Here is a 16,564-nt window from a genome sequence, read left to right on the forward strand (position 1 = left end):
TGACTTAGCATGTGCATCTAAATGCATAGTAAGGCTCCTTATAAACATTATACTTATTCAATTCATGAACTTTAAAAAGTTATTTCCACTTTTTCATTTTGTCCTGCTCAGTTTTCAGAAGCACTTTATGTGTCTTTAGGCAGATTAATTTTGGTAGCCTGTACTAGAAGTTAACTTCCTCCCAAGACCTGAACAAGGATGTAAATGCCCAGAACAGTAGTAGTTAAGATTGTATATTTGTGTGCATGTGCATAAATGCACTGGTTTTAATTCAACTTTCTCCTTTAATTTGCAGCCTTCCAGTCTGGTGTTTTTCTTGCCTCTTCATGACCTCGTGTCTTGAGCAGCCTAGCTGGATCCCCTGGTTCCTGTTTTCTTCTTGTTTCAAAATCCTGCTTTCTCACGTTTTAGATTCCCTACCCCTTTATATTCACATACATACACTGGCCTTTTGCTACCTGTTTTGGTCTTTGCTGTTTTTCCTAAGACTTCGGTTGGATTCCATGCAATGTTTTTCATGTGGCACTGCTCTCCTGGATTCCCTGCCACAGTGCAATTAGTTTGTCTGCAGAACATCCCAGTTGTGCTTTTGAGGTTTTAGTTACCTGATGGTCCTCATCTGCATTTCTGTTCTTCTGCTTTGTCTTGCTCTAAGTAGCCATTGGAGAAGAAGTTAAGGCTTTACTTTTTGCTGCCCTACTGTAGAAAGCAAATGCATGAATTTTATTTTAAAGAAGCAAGAGAGCTTGTGGATTGTGGGGGATAAGCAAAGTGAAAGTGTTCCGAGGTAAAAAATGGCAAACACCCCCCTCAACAGCAACAACAACACCACATCTCCTCTTGGACATATTTAGATTCATGAGATGTTTGTTCTGCCCCTTTCTGCTCTGATTAAGAAATGCAGTTGCATTTTAGCTTCTAGGCTAAAAGTAGTTCGTTCTTTTTTTTTTTTTTTTCCTCTCTTCTGTCAAGTAATTTCTCTATTTCTGTTTGATTTTGTATCATTTTGATGAGCCTTTCTGTGTAAGTGCTCAGCTGTGGAATCCCTTGTGCTCCACCCCATAAGAGAATTGCTGCTGAATAGAGTGTCTTAGACTCATCTGAAATATGTTTTGTTTTCTTATGTAAAACACTCCCTTAAAAAGATTTGTTTTGAAAATGGTTATTAATCTATTCAGTTATCTGGCTGCTCCTTTGCTAATGGATTCAGAAGAGTCATTAAGTATGTGTGTATTGTGATTTCTCACTCAAAGTGAGGCATTTGGGGGAAAATACCAAGTTTTAGTGTCTTTTAGTGTTTATATTGCAGTAGTTCATGTTGATTTCTATGTGTGCAAATTTAAAGCGTTGATACCCTCAAAGTTTTAAATTCTTTGTACTGTTACTGTGTTGTAGTGTAGCAAGGATTTAAAATCTTAGTTTGACTTTCCATTCAGTTACAAAGCAGGAACAAATTAGCCTAGTGCATTACAAAAATATTTAAATGTAAACTGTTATGTCTGAGTTTCTGGTCCTGTAAAATTCTTCTTTTGCATCATTCTTGCTATGTGAATCTTTTGTGGGGAATGGGCAGGTGGCTCAGGTGAGAAAACTTGCTACAGTTTTCTTATGCAAATGGAGTAAGACTTGTCATCGGCATTCTTAAGGACATGTCTGTTTCTGTGTGTGAAATAAAATGGTAAAGCAGGTTTTGTGAAGTTTAACATCAAATATTTTTAACTTGAAAAGTAGTGTTTGCTCAGTATATAAGTAATCTCAGTATATAAGTAGTGAATTTGTTTTTCTGAATTTAGAATATGGGATTGAAGTTCTTGTCATAATCATGTAAACTGCCATTTTCATGGGAATTCCCATTGGAGGAGACCTCTTAATGGTTTTATATTTCTTTGTACGTTTTGGTATCATAGATCTATCCAAATAAACACTTTTTATGGTTGTTGGGTCTGAAATATTTATTTTTAAATAACCATGTAACTTGTATTGCCTGAGATTTTTACAGTGCTGAAATTTAATAATTCCTCAAAGCTTATTTGGGTGTAATTGCATCTTTGTTCTTTTTTTCTTGTTGTGTTTCAGGGAAATGAGGCAAGCTACCCCTTGGAAATGTGCTCGCACTGTAAGTTGTTTTTAATTACTACTACATTGTATTGTTACAGAAGTGAATCTTACTTGGGGGTTCATATTTACAGCTTCCATGTATGTTACACAGTTTATATACTAACCAAAAGAGTAAAATTAAAAGATTAAAAATTACCTTTGGAAATAATACAGCTTTTGCTGTTAGATTGTAAAATCAAAAATTAGTCCATCTTTAAAATAAAAATGACTTAAAGTTTTGGGTTTTCTTTGAGACCTCCATTAGAGGAGGACTCTAAAAAATACTTCTGATAGTCTTGATGTCTGTAGGGTGAGGTGTAGTACCAGCTGGTGGTTCAGCCAGTGGGGCTTTTCCATCAGTGCTGGTGCCAGTTCCTCAGAGATGTGGAGCAGCTCATGGTGCAGTCTGTGCTGTGTTAGAAGTGAACTATATTGCCTAAACTCGCTTTGTGCCCTCAGAGGAAAGAGAGGTTGGGGCTAAATTAGCTTTTTTTTTCCCCCTGTATATACTTGCAGCCAAACAGTTAGGTGAGAAGCCACTTGGTGCTGCTTGCTTTTGGCCATGTGAGAATAAAATTCATTGCTCCATCTCGTGGGGTTAATCTACCCTGTAAAAATGATAATGAATTTCTGGGTTAAAGCTGGCCAAAGAAAGGGTTGTTGTGTGAAATGTCCTTGTGGTGTTGTGCTAAGTGTACCTGTTCTTTGGTGTTTGTTCCATTGAGTGATTTTCTACAGCCCTAAAGTGTATGTATGTATCTTCTGGACCACTTGATGAAATCCCTCATCTTGGGTGAATTGGATCTTATTTTTAAACAAGGTAACTCTTCAAGAGAGGGACTGTTTTCTAGATTTCTTTCCCAGTGCTTGTCCTAACTGGCCTCTGGCTCTCGTAAGTCAAACTGTAAGAGAAAATACATAATCAGAGAGAAATCTGTTTCTAAATATGTTTTTTCAGAGAAATTAGGCTTTAGCTGGTAATTTGCAAGTACTCTTGCAATTTGCAAGGAGCATCTACGTGGATTCTAATTTGAGTCATAAGTTTGTAAACACTTGAGAATCTTATCCACAGCAGTGCATAGCTGTGTTGTTCTCTCAGTACATTTTGCTAAATGCAAATATGGTGTTGGAGTTTTGTATTCAGTGGAGACTTCAGTAGTGTTTTCCTATCATAAATATATATATATATATATATATATCAGTCTTACATTAGTGCTCCATTGGTCTGTGTTTACTTAGGGACAAACCGGTTTCTGAAGAGTTTTTTTTTTTTAGCTAGTTGTGTCAGAGTTGTAAGCAGTGTGTTGCCATTCCTAACTTCTGATTCTAGGACAAGCTGTATTCATTGGTAGCAACTGGCAGCCTAAAGATTTATTAGTGAGCTTGTTTGCCATTTTTATTGCAGAGAAAGTAAAGATTTTTGCATTATGTTCTGTGGTTAAACTGTATGTTCAGGCTGCCGTTGTTTAAATGTGAAGTCATGATTAAAGCTTTTTCTGTTCTGATGGCCTTTGTCACAGTAGAAAGTCAGCTGTGTCCCTGGGCAACATAACTATACACAGTGGGAAGATGGAGTTATCACTGTCACTTTGCTTGGATGGGTGCAGTCACTGCAATGATTATGCCATCTCAAAGGTCCTGCTTGCCTCAATATTCTGAAAGCTGGGGGCTTGGGGCACATCTCATTTTAGAATGTTAGTTCTTCTCAATGGGTGAATTAGTGTTGTTGGATTCCTTCAAGTGGTTTGGCTTTGTTTCTCAGCTGTGGTGTGCCAGAAGTTATTGAAAACTTAGCACTGCTTTCCATGGTGAAAATTTGATATCAGCCGAAATTTGTCAAATTATCCCTAAGGAAATTTTATCATAACAAAAAGATGTGGGAAAGCTATTTTGTAACAGAGTAAAGAATAGTTCATAGTGTAGTAATTTTAATATAAACACTCTTTTGCAGAATGTTTGGATTTTAGGATAAGGAGACTAGTATCTCTTGTCTAACTTAGGAAATTGTAATTGACACATCTGAAGTCATGAAAAGGATTAGGCCAGCTGTGTGTAAGCATATACAAGACAAGTGGTTGAGTGTGTTCTCAAGGGCGTCATCTTTTTGAAATCTGATCTCCAAGACTGAAATGGCTGACTTGGTTGCTACTCTGAAACATTATATTTGTGAATCAGATGAGACTGTAGGTAGAGGTGAGAGTTTTGCTGAAGGTCTGTTTTATTTTGAGATCTCTGCTATCAGTTCTTCTGGGGGAAAATCAATATGGAAACATTTAAAATTCATTTCGGAACATGTTTGATTTATAAAATATTTTTCCTAATACATTAACAATATTCTTGTCTCTAATGATCTCATGTTTGAAAAATAAATGGAAATTTGGGGGCACTCTGTGACCACACTCTAGTCTGGTTTTTATTAGTTAAACCTTTGAGCAAGTATTCTAAGAGTATCTGAAAAGCCAGCCTTTTAAATACAGGTTTAAACACGTAGGTAAACATTTAGATTTCAGAAATGCTCAGCACCTAGTTGCTGAGAGATGTACAGCTTTTCTAAGGTCTGTAGCCTTTGCAGATGCCTGTGTATTTATTGTGTGCTCTGCAGCAGTGGATGTGCCATGCTTCATAATACATAACCAATTCTCCTGTTAAAGCATCACTGAATGCAGTGGATTTCAGAAATCTTTAGATTTAGGGCATTCTTTACTTTTGGCTCTCATATTAATAGGAAGTTAGCTATGTACCCTTAGGTTAATTGGAAAAAATATAATTAAATTTTTTCCTGAAATTACTGATTTTAACATATAGCGCACACTGAAATTGGCTTTTTGAGTTGCCAGTCGAATAGTTTTTACAATCTTCTCTGAACATCAGTTATGTGCATAACAATTTGAAACAGAGTTGTTTTAAAATATAATGGCTCATCCTTTACTGTTGTGTTGGGGGCAAGGAGTGAGGAACTCAGTAGTGTGGATCAGCACATTAGAAAGTGAACAGCTGGAAGATAAGACTCCTGCACTAAAATGGGAGTGAGGCAAAGTATTTGCATATAGTTTCTTGAAAGCATTTTAACCTGATTCATCATATTTTTAGATATATGCGAATGAATTCAAGATATGAAGCAGGTTGGCCCTAAGAATTTTAATACTTGGATGGAAGAGGAATCTTTTTAAAGTACTGATAATGCTTTAACACAAAAATCCCTAGTACCAGAACTACTTAAAAAACCCCCACCTTGCATTAATTACAAGGTGAACAAAACTCGAAATGGGTTATGAAATAAACAGGAATAATTCCATGTGTTGTTTTAGAACAATGCAGAATTTGATGTCTGTAGAGGGCTGCCAACAAAGTGTTTTAAAGAAAAGCCCTTATTATTTGCAGCCAGTTAGTAAGTTTGTGAGCTCAGGCATCAGTGCCAAGCCACTGGGATACTGTTCAATTCTGCTGATATTGCAGGAAGCATAGAGACCCTGTTAGCTGGGGAACACAGCACAAAAAAGGCTGATTTCAGATCTGAGCTAGAGGACCACTCAGGATTGCTCAGGGTGGTGATGAGTCACAGGCAAACTCTGCCTCAAACAGTGCTCAGTCCTGAGCTTCCTCAGTGCTGATATCGCCCTTTTTAATCTGGACTTCCTAGGATTTCCTAGTGTTTTTATCTCTGTCCTGGTCTCCTGAGCTGGTCTGGTAAAATTCTGTCTGCTACTGCCACCATCAGTCCTTCTAGCTCAGCAGCTTTCCCTTGATCTGAACTATCTCATGCCTTGCATTTCCAGCAGAATTTCAAGGGGGTTTGTGTGGGCACAAAGTTGTGTTTTGTTCAGACACCAGAAATTTAATTCAGTGTTCTGTTCTTCAGTGAGAACTGTGTGGAATTTTAAGAGAGTTTGTTGATAAGGACAAGGATAATAGGGGTCTTGTAAAAAAGGCCACATCCATCTTGGATGGGAACTGTTGTATATGTGCATTCTGGGACATAATCTCAACAAAAAAGAATAAGATATTGAAATCTACTGTTATACATAATTGTATGCTGTTTGCCTTTAAAAAATCCAAAGGAGAGCAAAGAAACAAACATTAAACCCCAGAAGACCTACATAGGTTTAGGTAAATTCAGCCTAGGCAGGGAGAGTCAGCAGAAATGAAGACTGAGCTGAAGAAAGAATAGACAGAAGGTATGCAAATCTAAGGCATATTATACTGTAATGTATTCATCCCTTATTTTATATTCTTATTTCTTAAAGCTAAAATTTTTTTCAAGTGTATAAGCTTTTTAAAATTCAGCTTTTGGAAAGGATTTAATGATAGGTGAGGTGCTTGCAATATATTTAAGGAAAAATAATTATATTCTGATATGAAATTCTCATACAGTCAGTTATGAGCACAGTGATCTCCAGATGTTTATCCAGATATGTTCATTAGGAACAGAGGCTTTTTATGTTCATAAACTATTTAAGAAAACTTTTATTAGCCCTGCAATTACTTTGCTTTTTCATTATTTCCTCCTCCAAGTATTGTCATTCATGGTGTGTCAATTGCCAGAAACTATATTGGAAGAGTTTGCTATTTGGTCAGCTTTTGGCAGAGATACTAATTTTTTTTCTGTACTGTTCTTTGACTTGTTTTTTTCCACCCCCAAGAAAAGAACCTCTCTCCAATCTCCAGGCAAACCCTTTGCTTGAATGTTTCAAGGTTTGGAATGAGAAATTTATAATCCCATTTCTAATAGAAACTGCTTCCAGATATTTGTACCTGGACTGTGCATTGCAGTTGAGCTGGTATGAGCTATGAAATGGGATATGTGTATATGTGGAGGAAGAGTAATTAACATTTTTTTAAATTATCAGGACTCCTTCATTTCATAAGTTAGGCAGCTGTTGCTTTGTTACGGTTCAGCAAACACTAACATTCTTGAGAAATATTCTGACATGCCTCTGCAACCTCTTCCTCTTCCTGTGATCTGTCTCTTTATCATCCATAATCTTGACCTCCTTGCCTACAATCTTTAAAACAAAAAAAAAAAAGATGTTTTATCTTCTCTTAAGCTTGCTGGTTTGTAAATTTAAGGACCTGGCTAACTGCAAATGTGAGGCTGGTTAACCCAGCAGTGGCTCTTGTTCCCAACAGATAATGGTAGAGCAGCATTGCTTGTTAATACTGTGCCTGGTGGATCAGTTTCTGAATGTTGCAAGAAAATGTTCTTTTCATAATTCATATTGGTACTCTTGCTAGAGATACATTAGCTTGAGATAAAATATCTTTCTGTCAACAGTTTTTCTTCGTAGCACATCTTGTGTGGGACATCTTGTCTCTACAATGGCAAAGTTGGTTGTCTGTTTTATGTGCCAGCTTGAGCCAATTTAGGCTATATAGCTGTTGTAAAAATGTCATCGCTGTGTTTTGGTACTTAGGAGGTTTTTGCATGTTACTTTGAAATGTTTAAGACCTAAAGTTGATTAATTCATTAGCTTTTGTGGCAAGGGAGAAGAGATCCAGCTGTGTTCATGCCTCTCTAATTTTTCTCCATTGTGATTTTGTGAATCTGCAGAACGATGAAGTATTTCAGGTTGCTTAGGAGACTTTAGAACTGACCAAAATTGAAAGATTAGTCTTCCAATTAATATTGGATGTGAGATTCCACTCGTCTGGTAAAAGACTGACAGTGCATTATATACACCACAGATAATACTTTCAGTGTGCTGTTTAATTGTTTTAAAGTGAAGTAATACAGGTATAATTATGTCTGTTCATACTCTTATTTTACAAAGGCAAATGTGCTTACATAGGTAGTGTGGTAAGCTACACTTAATATTTTTACACTTTTTCAAATGCTTGTGCTGTGAGGATTTTCTGAGGATACCAGTTCTTTTTTCAAAGCTGCCAGTAGAGCTTCCACTAAAGATGAAGTTCCCACATTTGCAGCTTGCCAAGGTGCTGTTTTTGCTTTAAAGTGTGGTGGGCCCAGCAATTGTTCAGTGGCAGGACTGGCAGTGAGGAAGACTGGAAGCAAAAGTGCTTCTGTGGACAGAAGCAAAAGTTGGCAAATAGCTTTGGTGCATTGGTGAGAAGCAGCATTCAGTGCTGATGGAACTCATAGAATTGCTAGTGGAGCTCTGCTTTGCCATTCCCTTTGAATAGTGTCTTTTAGTGCCACGATGATGTTCTACATCCAGGTTAGCATATGGTGCTCTGTGTCCTTGTGTGTCACCCGGAGGGGTTCCTGGGTGGCTGCACAATGTGCCCCTGCACTGCTGTGGGGTTGTGCTGTTCAGGGCACACCTCCAGTCATGTTCAAGACTTCTGCACAAACTGCGGGTAAAAACATTTCACTGCAGTCGAGAGGTCAGTTATTTGAAATAACACACTGCTTACTAGAAATTGAGGAAAGCAAATTAGGTTTAGTCTTTCCTAGCCCTAGAGGCAGAATCAGGTCTGTCACTTTCTGATGAAAGAGAGGCAAAGAGAAGATTATACTGGGACCACAGACTGTTTTTTGCCCTTTGCCTCTGCAGTTGCAAGCAGTACCTGAGACTGACTAACTGCAGAATGTCAAAATTTTCTATTCAGGCAAAATAAGTCTTGACAGAAAATCATCTTGTGCCCTTGGCAGGCTCTCTGCTATTCTGAAATAGTGCAGTTGTGAGGACTCTGGATTTGTGTCTCATTGGTTTTTAGGCAAGGATATCAAGGAATTGAAGTGGAAGTTTGTTACTGTTGGTAAATGATCAGTTGGCTATAATTTCAAAACATCAAGTTCTGCAGGCTGGCTGACTTTATGTATTAGACTCAAATCTCTTTGGTTCTATGCTGTGCTTTTGCAAAAGCGTAAGAAGGTGTTAATGTGATGCAAAATGGATTAGGTGGATCTGTGTACCTTGTAGAAATTAAGATACAATTTCTGTTACTCTTGGGGCAAATGCACTGAATGGAGCTAAGAAATACTGACTGCTCATGTTAAGGAGAAGGCTGGTAGGGAGAGTTTGCCAGCCTTAGGTTCTGCAATGTGTGTCTGCTGTTTGTTCCGTGCTGGGCTCCTTCTAGGGCTTCCTAAGAACCTCAGTTCCTCCTTCATAGCCAAAAAGAGTGAGTAATGTGCGATCAAGCTTGTGAAACTGCTGATAGGATATTTTCAGGTTGTTATGGGGAAGTTTTTTCCAGCTCTTCAGGAGTAGCAAAGTACAAGATCGCTTTTAATTGTTTTTATGGGTTCACAGATTTAGTCTGTTCCTGGCATCCTCAAATGTGTAAAGTAGGGTAGTAGGTATATGCTTTAATTGAGATTCTCTGTAAAATTGAAGAGGTTAGATGAAGAGGTGCTGCTGCAGAACCTGAATCTGCTTTAATTTCTGGGACAAAAAAAAAGCTGTCTGCAGGTCATGCCTACAGGTGTGTCTGTTTACTGTTTGAGATGGAGAGGAAAAATTATCTTAGATTAATCAGAGGGATGTTTTGAATAGGTGAGAGATAACTGGTTAACAGTAGGACTGTTAACCTGCTTGACATATATCCCAGGAGATCTCATGTTCGGTGTGCTGAAGAAGTTTTGCTAATAAGTTGAATATAATCGTTTTTCTAACATAGTATGTTAGTGTAGTGTAAACATAATTCTACCTCCTTCAAAGAGCACTTGGTCTCTCCTGTAATTTCTTCACACCTGGTATTTGTAAGAGCTGACTAAGCACTAACTAGCTAAGCATCCTCAATCCTTCAAAATGTTGTGTCAGCATGTGGTATTCAGTGAGTCACAAGGCTAACTGTATTATGGCAGGTGCAGGGAGGAAAAAAGGTAAGTCTTATTCAAAATAAAATTAAAACTTTTGTGTTTGTCTTCACAATTTGGTGTTACCTTTATAGCCTTCCATGGAAGTGTTTAATAATTTTAGTAAAGTAGGAGAAAATCTTGTAGGAAAGCAATGAAACGTGCCTTGTGTTTAACTGCAAAGGGTTTGCTGAAGCCTTTCTGCGAATAAATATGGGTTTGTTTTTCATTTCAGTTGATGCTGATGAGATAAAACGACTAGGAAAGAGATTTAAGAAGCTTGATTTGGACAACTCTGGTTCTCTGAGTGTGGAAGAGTTCATGTCTTTACCTGAACTGCAACAGAACCCGTTAGTACAGCGAGTAATAGATATATTTGATACCGACGGCAATGGAGAAGTGGATTTCAAAGGTAAGGCACAGTGTTCTGTGACAGGTGGTGGTACTTGAGCAGAATTCCTAGAGCTTTAGAATTTATATTTTTCTTCATTTGAGAGAGGAGAGGTGAAGAAAATTTGTTAATCAAAATAAGGTGCTAGTTCCTAGTAAAACTAAATACCAGTAAAACTAGTTTCTCTGGTGTGTTAGGGCACTTCTGAGTGAAATGCTTAAAAGAGCAGGTTGCTTTAATAGCTTTTAAAGTCATGCTGACTGAGGACTACTCACTAAAAATCTCTGAAAGTGCACCAATTTAGACTCAATTTTGTTGCTATCTGAGGAGAGATTGGAAAATGTGGGGTAGGCTAAGTGCTGTATTTCTGCATAAGTTTTACACAGAAACATAAGTATTTAAATAAGTATTTATCCAAACATCCAAATTAAATCTGTCTTTGGTCAGAGTATTTAAAAAATAGACAGGAGCCCAGGTTTTTCTGTTGGTACTTCTGTTACAGGATTATTTTTAGGTAGATACTACATTGACACTTGGAAGAAAAAAAATTCCAACAACCCAGAAGATTTGATTTAGTACATTTCTGAAAATTTTAGACTTGTTTTAAATATTCAGAATGAAAAGTGCCAACAGGTTATAATGTTCATTACTAGTTAGTCTTAAAACAGTCTCTGACCCTTAGAAGTGATAATGTTTGTAACTTCTGTTCAAGGTATTGTTTAGTATTTCTTGTTGCTTGTGACTAGAGAAGGTTTCTCAGTTTTTCTTGCATTTTTTTAATCAGAGAAAGTACTTAAATCTTATTTATACTGACAGGCTGACATTTAAAATAAGATACTAACATACAATAGCTGCTAACCTTTGAAAAAACCCTTAAAGTTTTATAGGGATAGCTACAGTACAACCAGAATGTTGAGTTTTGATCAAAAGCAGTAACTGTTGTATGAACTATTCAAAATTCCCATGTAAGAAATATGCAGTTGTGAACAATGATGATCATGTTGTCTGTGACATTGAGCTGTGATGAATACAGTTATCAGGAGCTGTTCCTCTTGGGAAGGAACAGGAAGTTGGCAAAATCAATTTTGTTTTATAGAAGAATACTATTTTGGTATTTCTTTTAAAGCGGTTTTCAGTTTCAGTGTAATTCTTTGCATTGAGAAACCAGTTTTGAGAGGAGCTGGACAATTAGTCCCCACTGGAGTAACTTCAGTAAAGATCTTAGCGTTTTCTGTCAGGTTCTTGGGAGGATGCTGCAACAAAATTACTTAAATCCTGGTGTGACCACATCTCTTCAGTGAGCACTGCATTGGATTTGGGGTTCCTCCCACTGAAGAACATTAAAATATCAAAGTATGCAGACACGTAGGTGTCACAAGGTAGACAATATTTTGAAGATTTGTGGGTAATTTAGATTATTTTTACAATTTCTAAAATTTTCTGAATGTTGACTTCTTTGTTTTTTGAAAAATACACTGATTTTTACATGTTGTCCTTGCATTATTTAGAATTTATAGAAGGAGTCTCCCAGTTCAGTGTCAAAGGAGATAAAGAACAGAAGTTGAGGTGTAAGTATTTTGATTTTCCTTAACATAAATTTTTTGTTCCTCAGAAACACACTTCTGTAAGTTAAGAAACTGGCAAATCCAGATTGTTGCAAAGAGTGGAAAATCATGAAAGTAGATTGCAAGCTTTTTGCACATTTTGCCATTTATTTGTGTGAAGATTTGTTAGCACTCTTTTCTGCAGGGAAGGTTGGAGGAGGTTGGTTGCCTTCTGAAGAATTTCAGTTGCTTTCTATTTTTAAAAAAAGCAGATTTATTTAAGAGCAGCTTGCTACACAAGGAGCTAAGAATAATACTCACTTTTCTGTTATTACAGTAGAAAAGTATTAAATTCTTGTTTCAGAGCTGCATCTCCAGACTCACCCTCTTGGAGTAGAAAAGGGTTCAGTTATGGATGTAGCTTCCAATAACTAAGACTGAAATGTTTAAAAATATATTCAGTCTTGATGCCAAGTTGTTTGCAGCAAAGTAACCAGGTGGGATTTTGAGTCATATCTTTCCTGGACGATTGTAATTTTTTTGCTGCCTGGGTGCTTTACTTGTGGTGGGGAAGATTTTTTTGTTTGGTGTCAAGAGTTCTTCTACTGCTGGTGCTAAAGCAATTTCAAGTGTTTTCTGAAATGATTATATATTATTTTCTGACCACATTTGTTACCAAATGGTTGGTTTATTTATTTTAAATTATTTCTTCTGCAGTTGCTTTTCGCATTTATGATATGGACAAAGATGGCTATATCTCAAATGGAGAGCTCTTCCAGGTGCTGAAGATGATGGTTGGGAACAATCTCAAAGACACTCAGTTACAGCAAATTGTAGATAAAACCATAATTAATGCAGATAAGGATGGTGATGGAAGAATATCCTTTGAAGAATTCTGTGCTGTAAGTAACTTCTATAGGAAACTTGTGTCATTTACAGAGAGAGAAAGAAACCCCCTCAAGTGCTGCTCTGAAAAAAAGTTGAAAGGTGCATTTTAAGAACTCTGAGGTTTACTGAGCAGAATGCTTGAATGTAACATTTAACATTTGAAGGGGTTGATTTCAACCCACGTGGTATATTTATTTCATTAGTTGACAGCAAGTTTTAAATTCTTTCCTCAAAAGAAGTGACACATTGAATCTTGATCATTTAATAATTGCAATAATGAGCGTTTATACATTGATTTAAAGTGGTATATTAAGGAAGCTACACCTGCTAGCATGGTTTGAACATTGCTTTTTTTCCTAATCTTTGAGTTTACAACTTGAGTTCAAACATAACTTTTTCATACTCAATAAAAAATGTGACTCCTAAAAAAAAAAAAAGCAGGAGCTGGGGAGAATCTGCCATCCAGCCAACTACTAAAATGAAAATGTTCTGTTGCTTGCATTTTGGGGATTTTTTTTTTTTTTTAAGGGGGATTTAGTTGTTTTTGTAACATCAGTTAAAAACATGTCATCTGCAAACAAGTCAGAGCTGCAGCGTGCAAATACCTGGATTAGTGCTTTGCATGTTTATTTTTTGCACTGGACTGTCATCGTCTAGCCATCCATCAAATGTGATGCTGCTTCTTTTTTTTCCTTGGGCTTCTGCTCAGGCTTCCTGTCTTATGCTACTGATGGATTTTCCTCTTCCTTTAATTGCCTCAGTTTTTGTTGACCTCCTGACAAGACACTTTTCAGTTCTACAACCTTTTATCCTTTTTCTTGCATTTTACCTTCTCTAAATCTTGTGACATCTAGCTGCAAAAATAATTCTTCATTTGTTGCATTTGGCAAATACCATTTGACCTTTGAATTTTGTTCCTGCATTATAAAAATTTCCTCTGACATTGCATCTTCCCTTTTTCCTCTATTCATGGATCACACCTGGGAACACTGGTCATTCTTTTCTGGGTGTGTGCAGTTTTGTCAGAAATCTGCTGCTGTTCCTCAGGCTCTTTGCTTCTCTGGGAAGTTTCACAGTTTTATAGGGTGTTTTAGAAGTCAAGTAAACATTTTATTTAACATGCACACACATACCACAAGGTCATAATATGAGATGGAGAGGAATGCCAAAATGGTGTTATTTGCACTGGTTTTCAGGCCCTCGAGTGTGTAAATTGTACTGATATTAAACTGATTTGGTTTGTACATAATTAATTTTATCTCTCACAGTACTTGTAGCATGTAAATCAGTTTGGAGAGGCCAGGGAAAGTATTGTCTTTATGACTGACCTGAATGCATCTATTGAATGTGTTCTTTGTGCCTTGCTAACTTTCAATTCTCATCTTTCTGAACCTTATTTTTCTCCCAGGTTGTAGGAGGCCTAGATATCCACAAAAAGATGGTTGTAGACGTGTGACTCTGTAGGGCACCACCCAACACTTTTGCTTTCTTCTCCATCTCTGAAGATCTGCTCCAGACGTCCAGCAATGCTCTCTGTGTATTTAAATGGAAGTATTTTTCTCTGTGAAGCCACATTTTCCAACATGAGCCTCATGAAGCCAACTAAGTGTTATTGAACTTTTATTCTCTCAATAACTCAGTGTAGCACTTTATAGTCTGAAGGACAGCGAAGATGGAAAGAGCATATCAGTGTGGCGGAGAAAGGGAAGGGGTTGGCTTTTTAATTTATTTTTCTTCATCTTTTATAACAAGGAAATATCTATCTATATATATATATGTGTGTGTGTATTTATATATAGATATATATGTAGCTTTCTATATGTAGTAGCTAGGTGGGCTTTAATTTAATATACTTGATTCAGAAACAAAACTAGAGTACAAAGTGCCAAGCAGAATATTAACAGTTCAATATATGGATATACATCCTTACTTTTATTTCACACAGTTTTATATATATAGTAGAAGAATGTAAAATTTTAACTGGGTGTTAGGTCAACTTTTTTCCTTTTCCTGTGACTGTTCAGATGTTTCTATATATTGACTGGCTGACAAAGCATTGCTTCTTATTAAATCACCTTAATTACTTTTTTTTTTTGTAACACGGGAGACTAAGTTTATTTATACCTGTTAATATATTACCAGGGACTGTGTCTCTTTGCTAAATAATGTAGTACAGTTCTACTTAATATGAAAATACAGTTTAATGCTACTGCCATGAACTAGTCCTCGTGTGCATATAGTGACTGCAGAATGCTTTGATGGCTGTTAGATTCCGTCACCCAGGAATTGGGAGCAGTTACAGCTGTCCTGAAGCCAAGACAAATCTGCTGTTTTGGCTTCAGTTTAGATACAGCTGCTTAAGGTGTTAGATGCATTCATGATTTTCTCTTGTGCTTAGCTTAAGGAAATTAGGATCAACATAACTGTGCAGGATTCCCATCTACTTATTTTATACAGTACTTAGATTATAAAAATGTTCTTGCCATTGAAATTCTGTTGTTTCAACCATGATAGTTTTCCCCCCTGCATTTAAAAAATACTACAGGTAGCTAAATAACTGGTAATATTTTATATATATATGTATATAGGATTCATACAGGGGGGAAATCTTGTTAACCTATGCCATAGAGGAGGAAAACGTCACACTATCTAAATTTATACCTCTTGCGGTTCTCCAGTCCTTTTCCTGGAGAATTTTTTTTCTTTTCTAGATTTGTCCATATCATAATTTGTAATGGAAGGTAACTTGATATATTTGTGTGATATAAAAGTAGCGAGCCATGTTTTACAACTTTATATCATCCCTTCCCTTTTCTGCAGTGGTACTATTGGCTGGAAGAAAAACATTTGCTAGATTTTTTAGGACAGTACATCTTTCCTGTATAGTAGTTTTTCTATTAAAAAAAATTGTTTTATAATGAGCAGTGGAAAGTGCAGGTTGTCTGAACCTCTTCAATCGAGCACCTGTCTGCCATAGCTGTTCCTTCAACTGAGTGCTGCACATCATGGGCTCTGTCTGTGAGAAAGAAATCCAGGTGCTTAGTGTCCTTGCATGACATGAAGTTTTGCATGTAGATCGATTTGAAATGTTCCTCTTGTTTACATAATTTGCATAATTTAAAAGATAATGTTGCCAAACTTTGGTAAATGTTAATGTTCAAAACAAAAATCTCCACTACATGTAACTTTTTTCTTCCTCTGGATCAGTACGTGGTTTATAATCCCAGCCAGTGGTTGTATCTGTTCCAGTGTCAACTGCCATGTGCTCTGCTTCAAGGGGGAACTAGTCTTTTGTGAATTTTTTGTACATAAGTATTTGTTACAAACATTTTAGCAAATGCTTTCAGTTTTTCTTGCTTGTGCATATCTTGGCTGGCATTATAGAAATTAGTGCTAATGTTACTTCCTTAGGGGGACTGGAAGGGGAGGGATGAGGTTTTTTTTTTTTTTTTTTAGTTTGTGTGGGGAAAAATGATTTATGTTGAATGTTTAGTTTTTCCTCTGCATGCTACATCATATGTTGTGGGAACTATAAGAACCTTCATACTATATGAATACAAAATAAAATATTTGAACCTTGGCTGGGGTGCTTAGTAGCTTTCCTGTTCACCTTAAAGCAGCTCTGCATCTCACTCTTAAGAAAACTTGTATTTTTTTGTCCATTCCTCGATTATTAAGATTTACTGAAAAACTCTACAGGGTGCAGAGACTGCTGGACACTTCTAGGGTTCATTTCAGTGTTTCTAGACAAGTTAAGGTTGTATAAAGACACATCTGGTTCTCTTTGCTAAATGTCCAAACTGGATAACATACTTTGTTTGAAATCCCTGTGGAAAGTGGTTTAAAAAATAAACCAACCCACCCTGACATGAATGTAGGTGGAGA

The 16,564-nt window shown here is 36.7% G+C and overlaps 1 protein-coding gene across 3 annotated transcripts in view; it reads left to right on the forward strand.

Annotated features, from left to right (window-relative positions):
* The window catches only part of PPP3R1 (protein phosphatase 3 regulatory subunit B, alpha), a 38,527-nt gene extending 22,268 nt beyond the window's left edge, over positions 1 to 16,259 (forward strand). For 2 of the 3 annotated variants that reach the window (XM_085054284.1, XM_085054283.1), the window contains 5 exons: positions 2,077 to 2,116; positions 10,092 to 10,268; positions 11,756 to 11,815; positions 12,509 to 12,693; positions 14,088 to 16,259. In XM_085054284.1, the coding sequence (XP_084910410.1) occupies positions 2,104 to 2,116; positions 10,092 to 10,268; positions 11,756 to 11,815; positions 12,509 to 12,693; positions 14,088 to 14,135 (483 nt within the window). In that variant the 5' untranslated portion in view covers positions 2,077 to 2,103 and the 3' untranslated portion in view covers positions 14,136 to 16,259. Of the gene's footprint in view, positions 1 to 295; positions 1,937 to 2,076; positions 2,117 to 10,091; positions 10,269 to 11,755; positions 11,816 to 12,508; positions 12,694 to 14,087 lie in introns of those variants that run through there. The other variant, XM_085054285.1, reaches the window with a different exon arrangement.
* Positions 16,260 to 16,564: the final 305 nt, after the last annotated feature.

This window comes from Lichenostomus cassidix, chromosome 3, assembly GCF_008360975.1.
Source record: "Lichenostomus cassidix isolate B80296 chromosome 3, HeHo_3.0, whole genome shotgun sequence".
NCBI lineage: Eukaryota > Metazoa > Chordata > Aves > Passeriformes > Meliphagidae > Lichenostomus > Lichenostomus cassidix.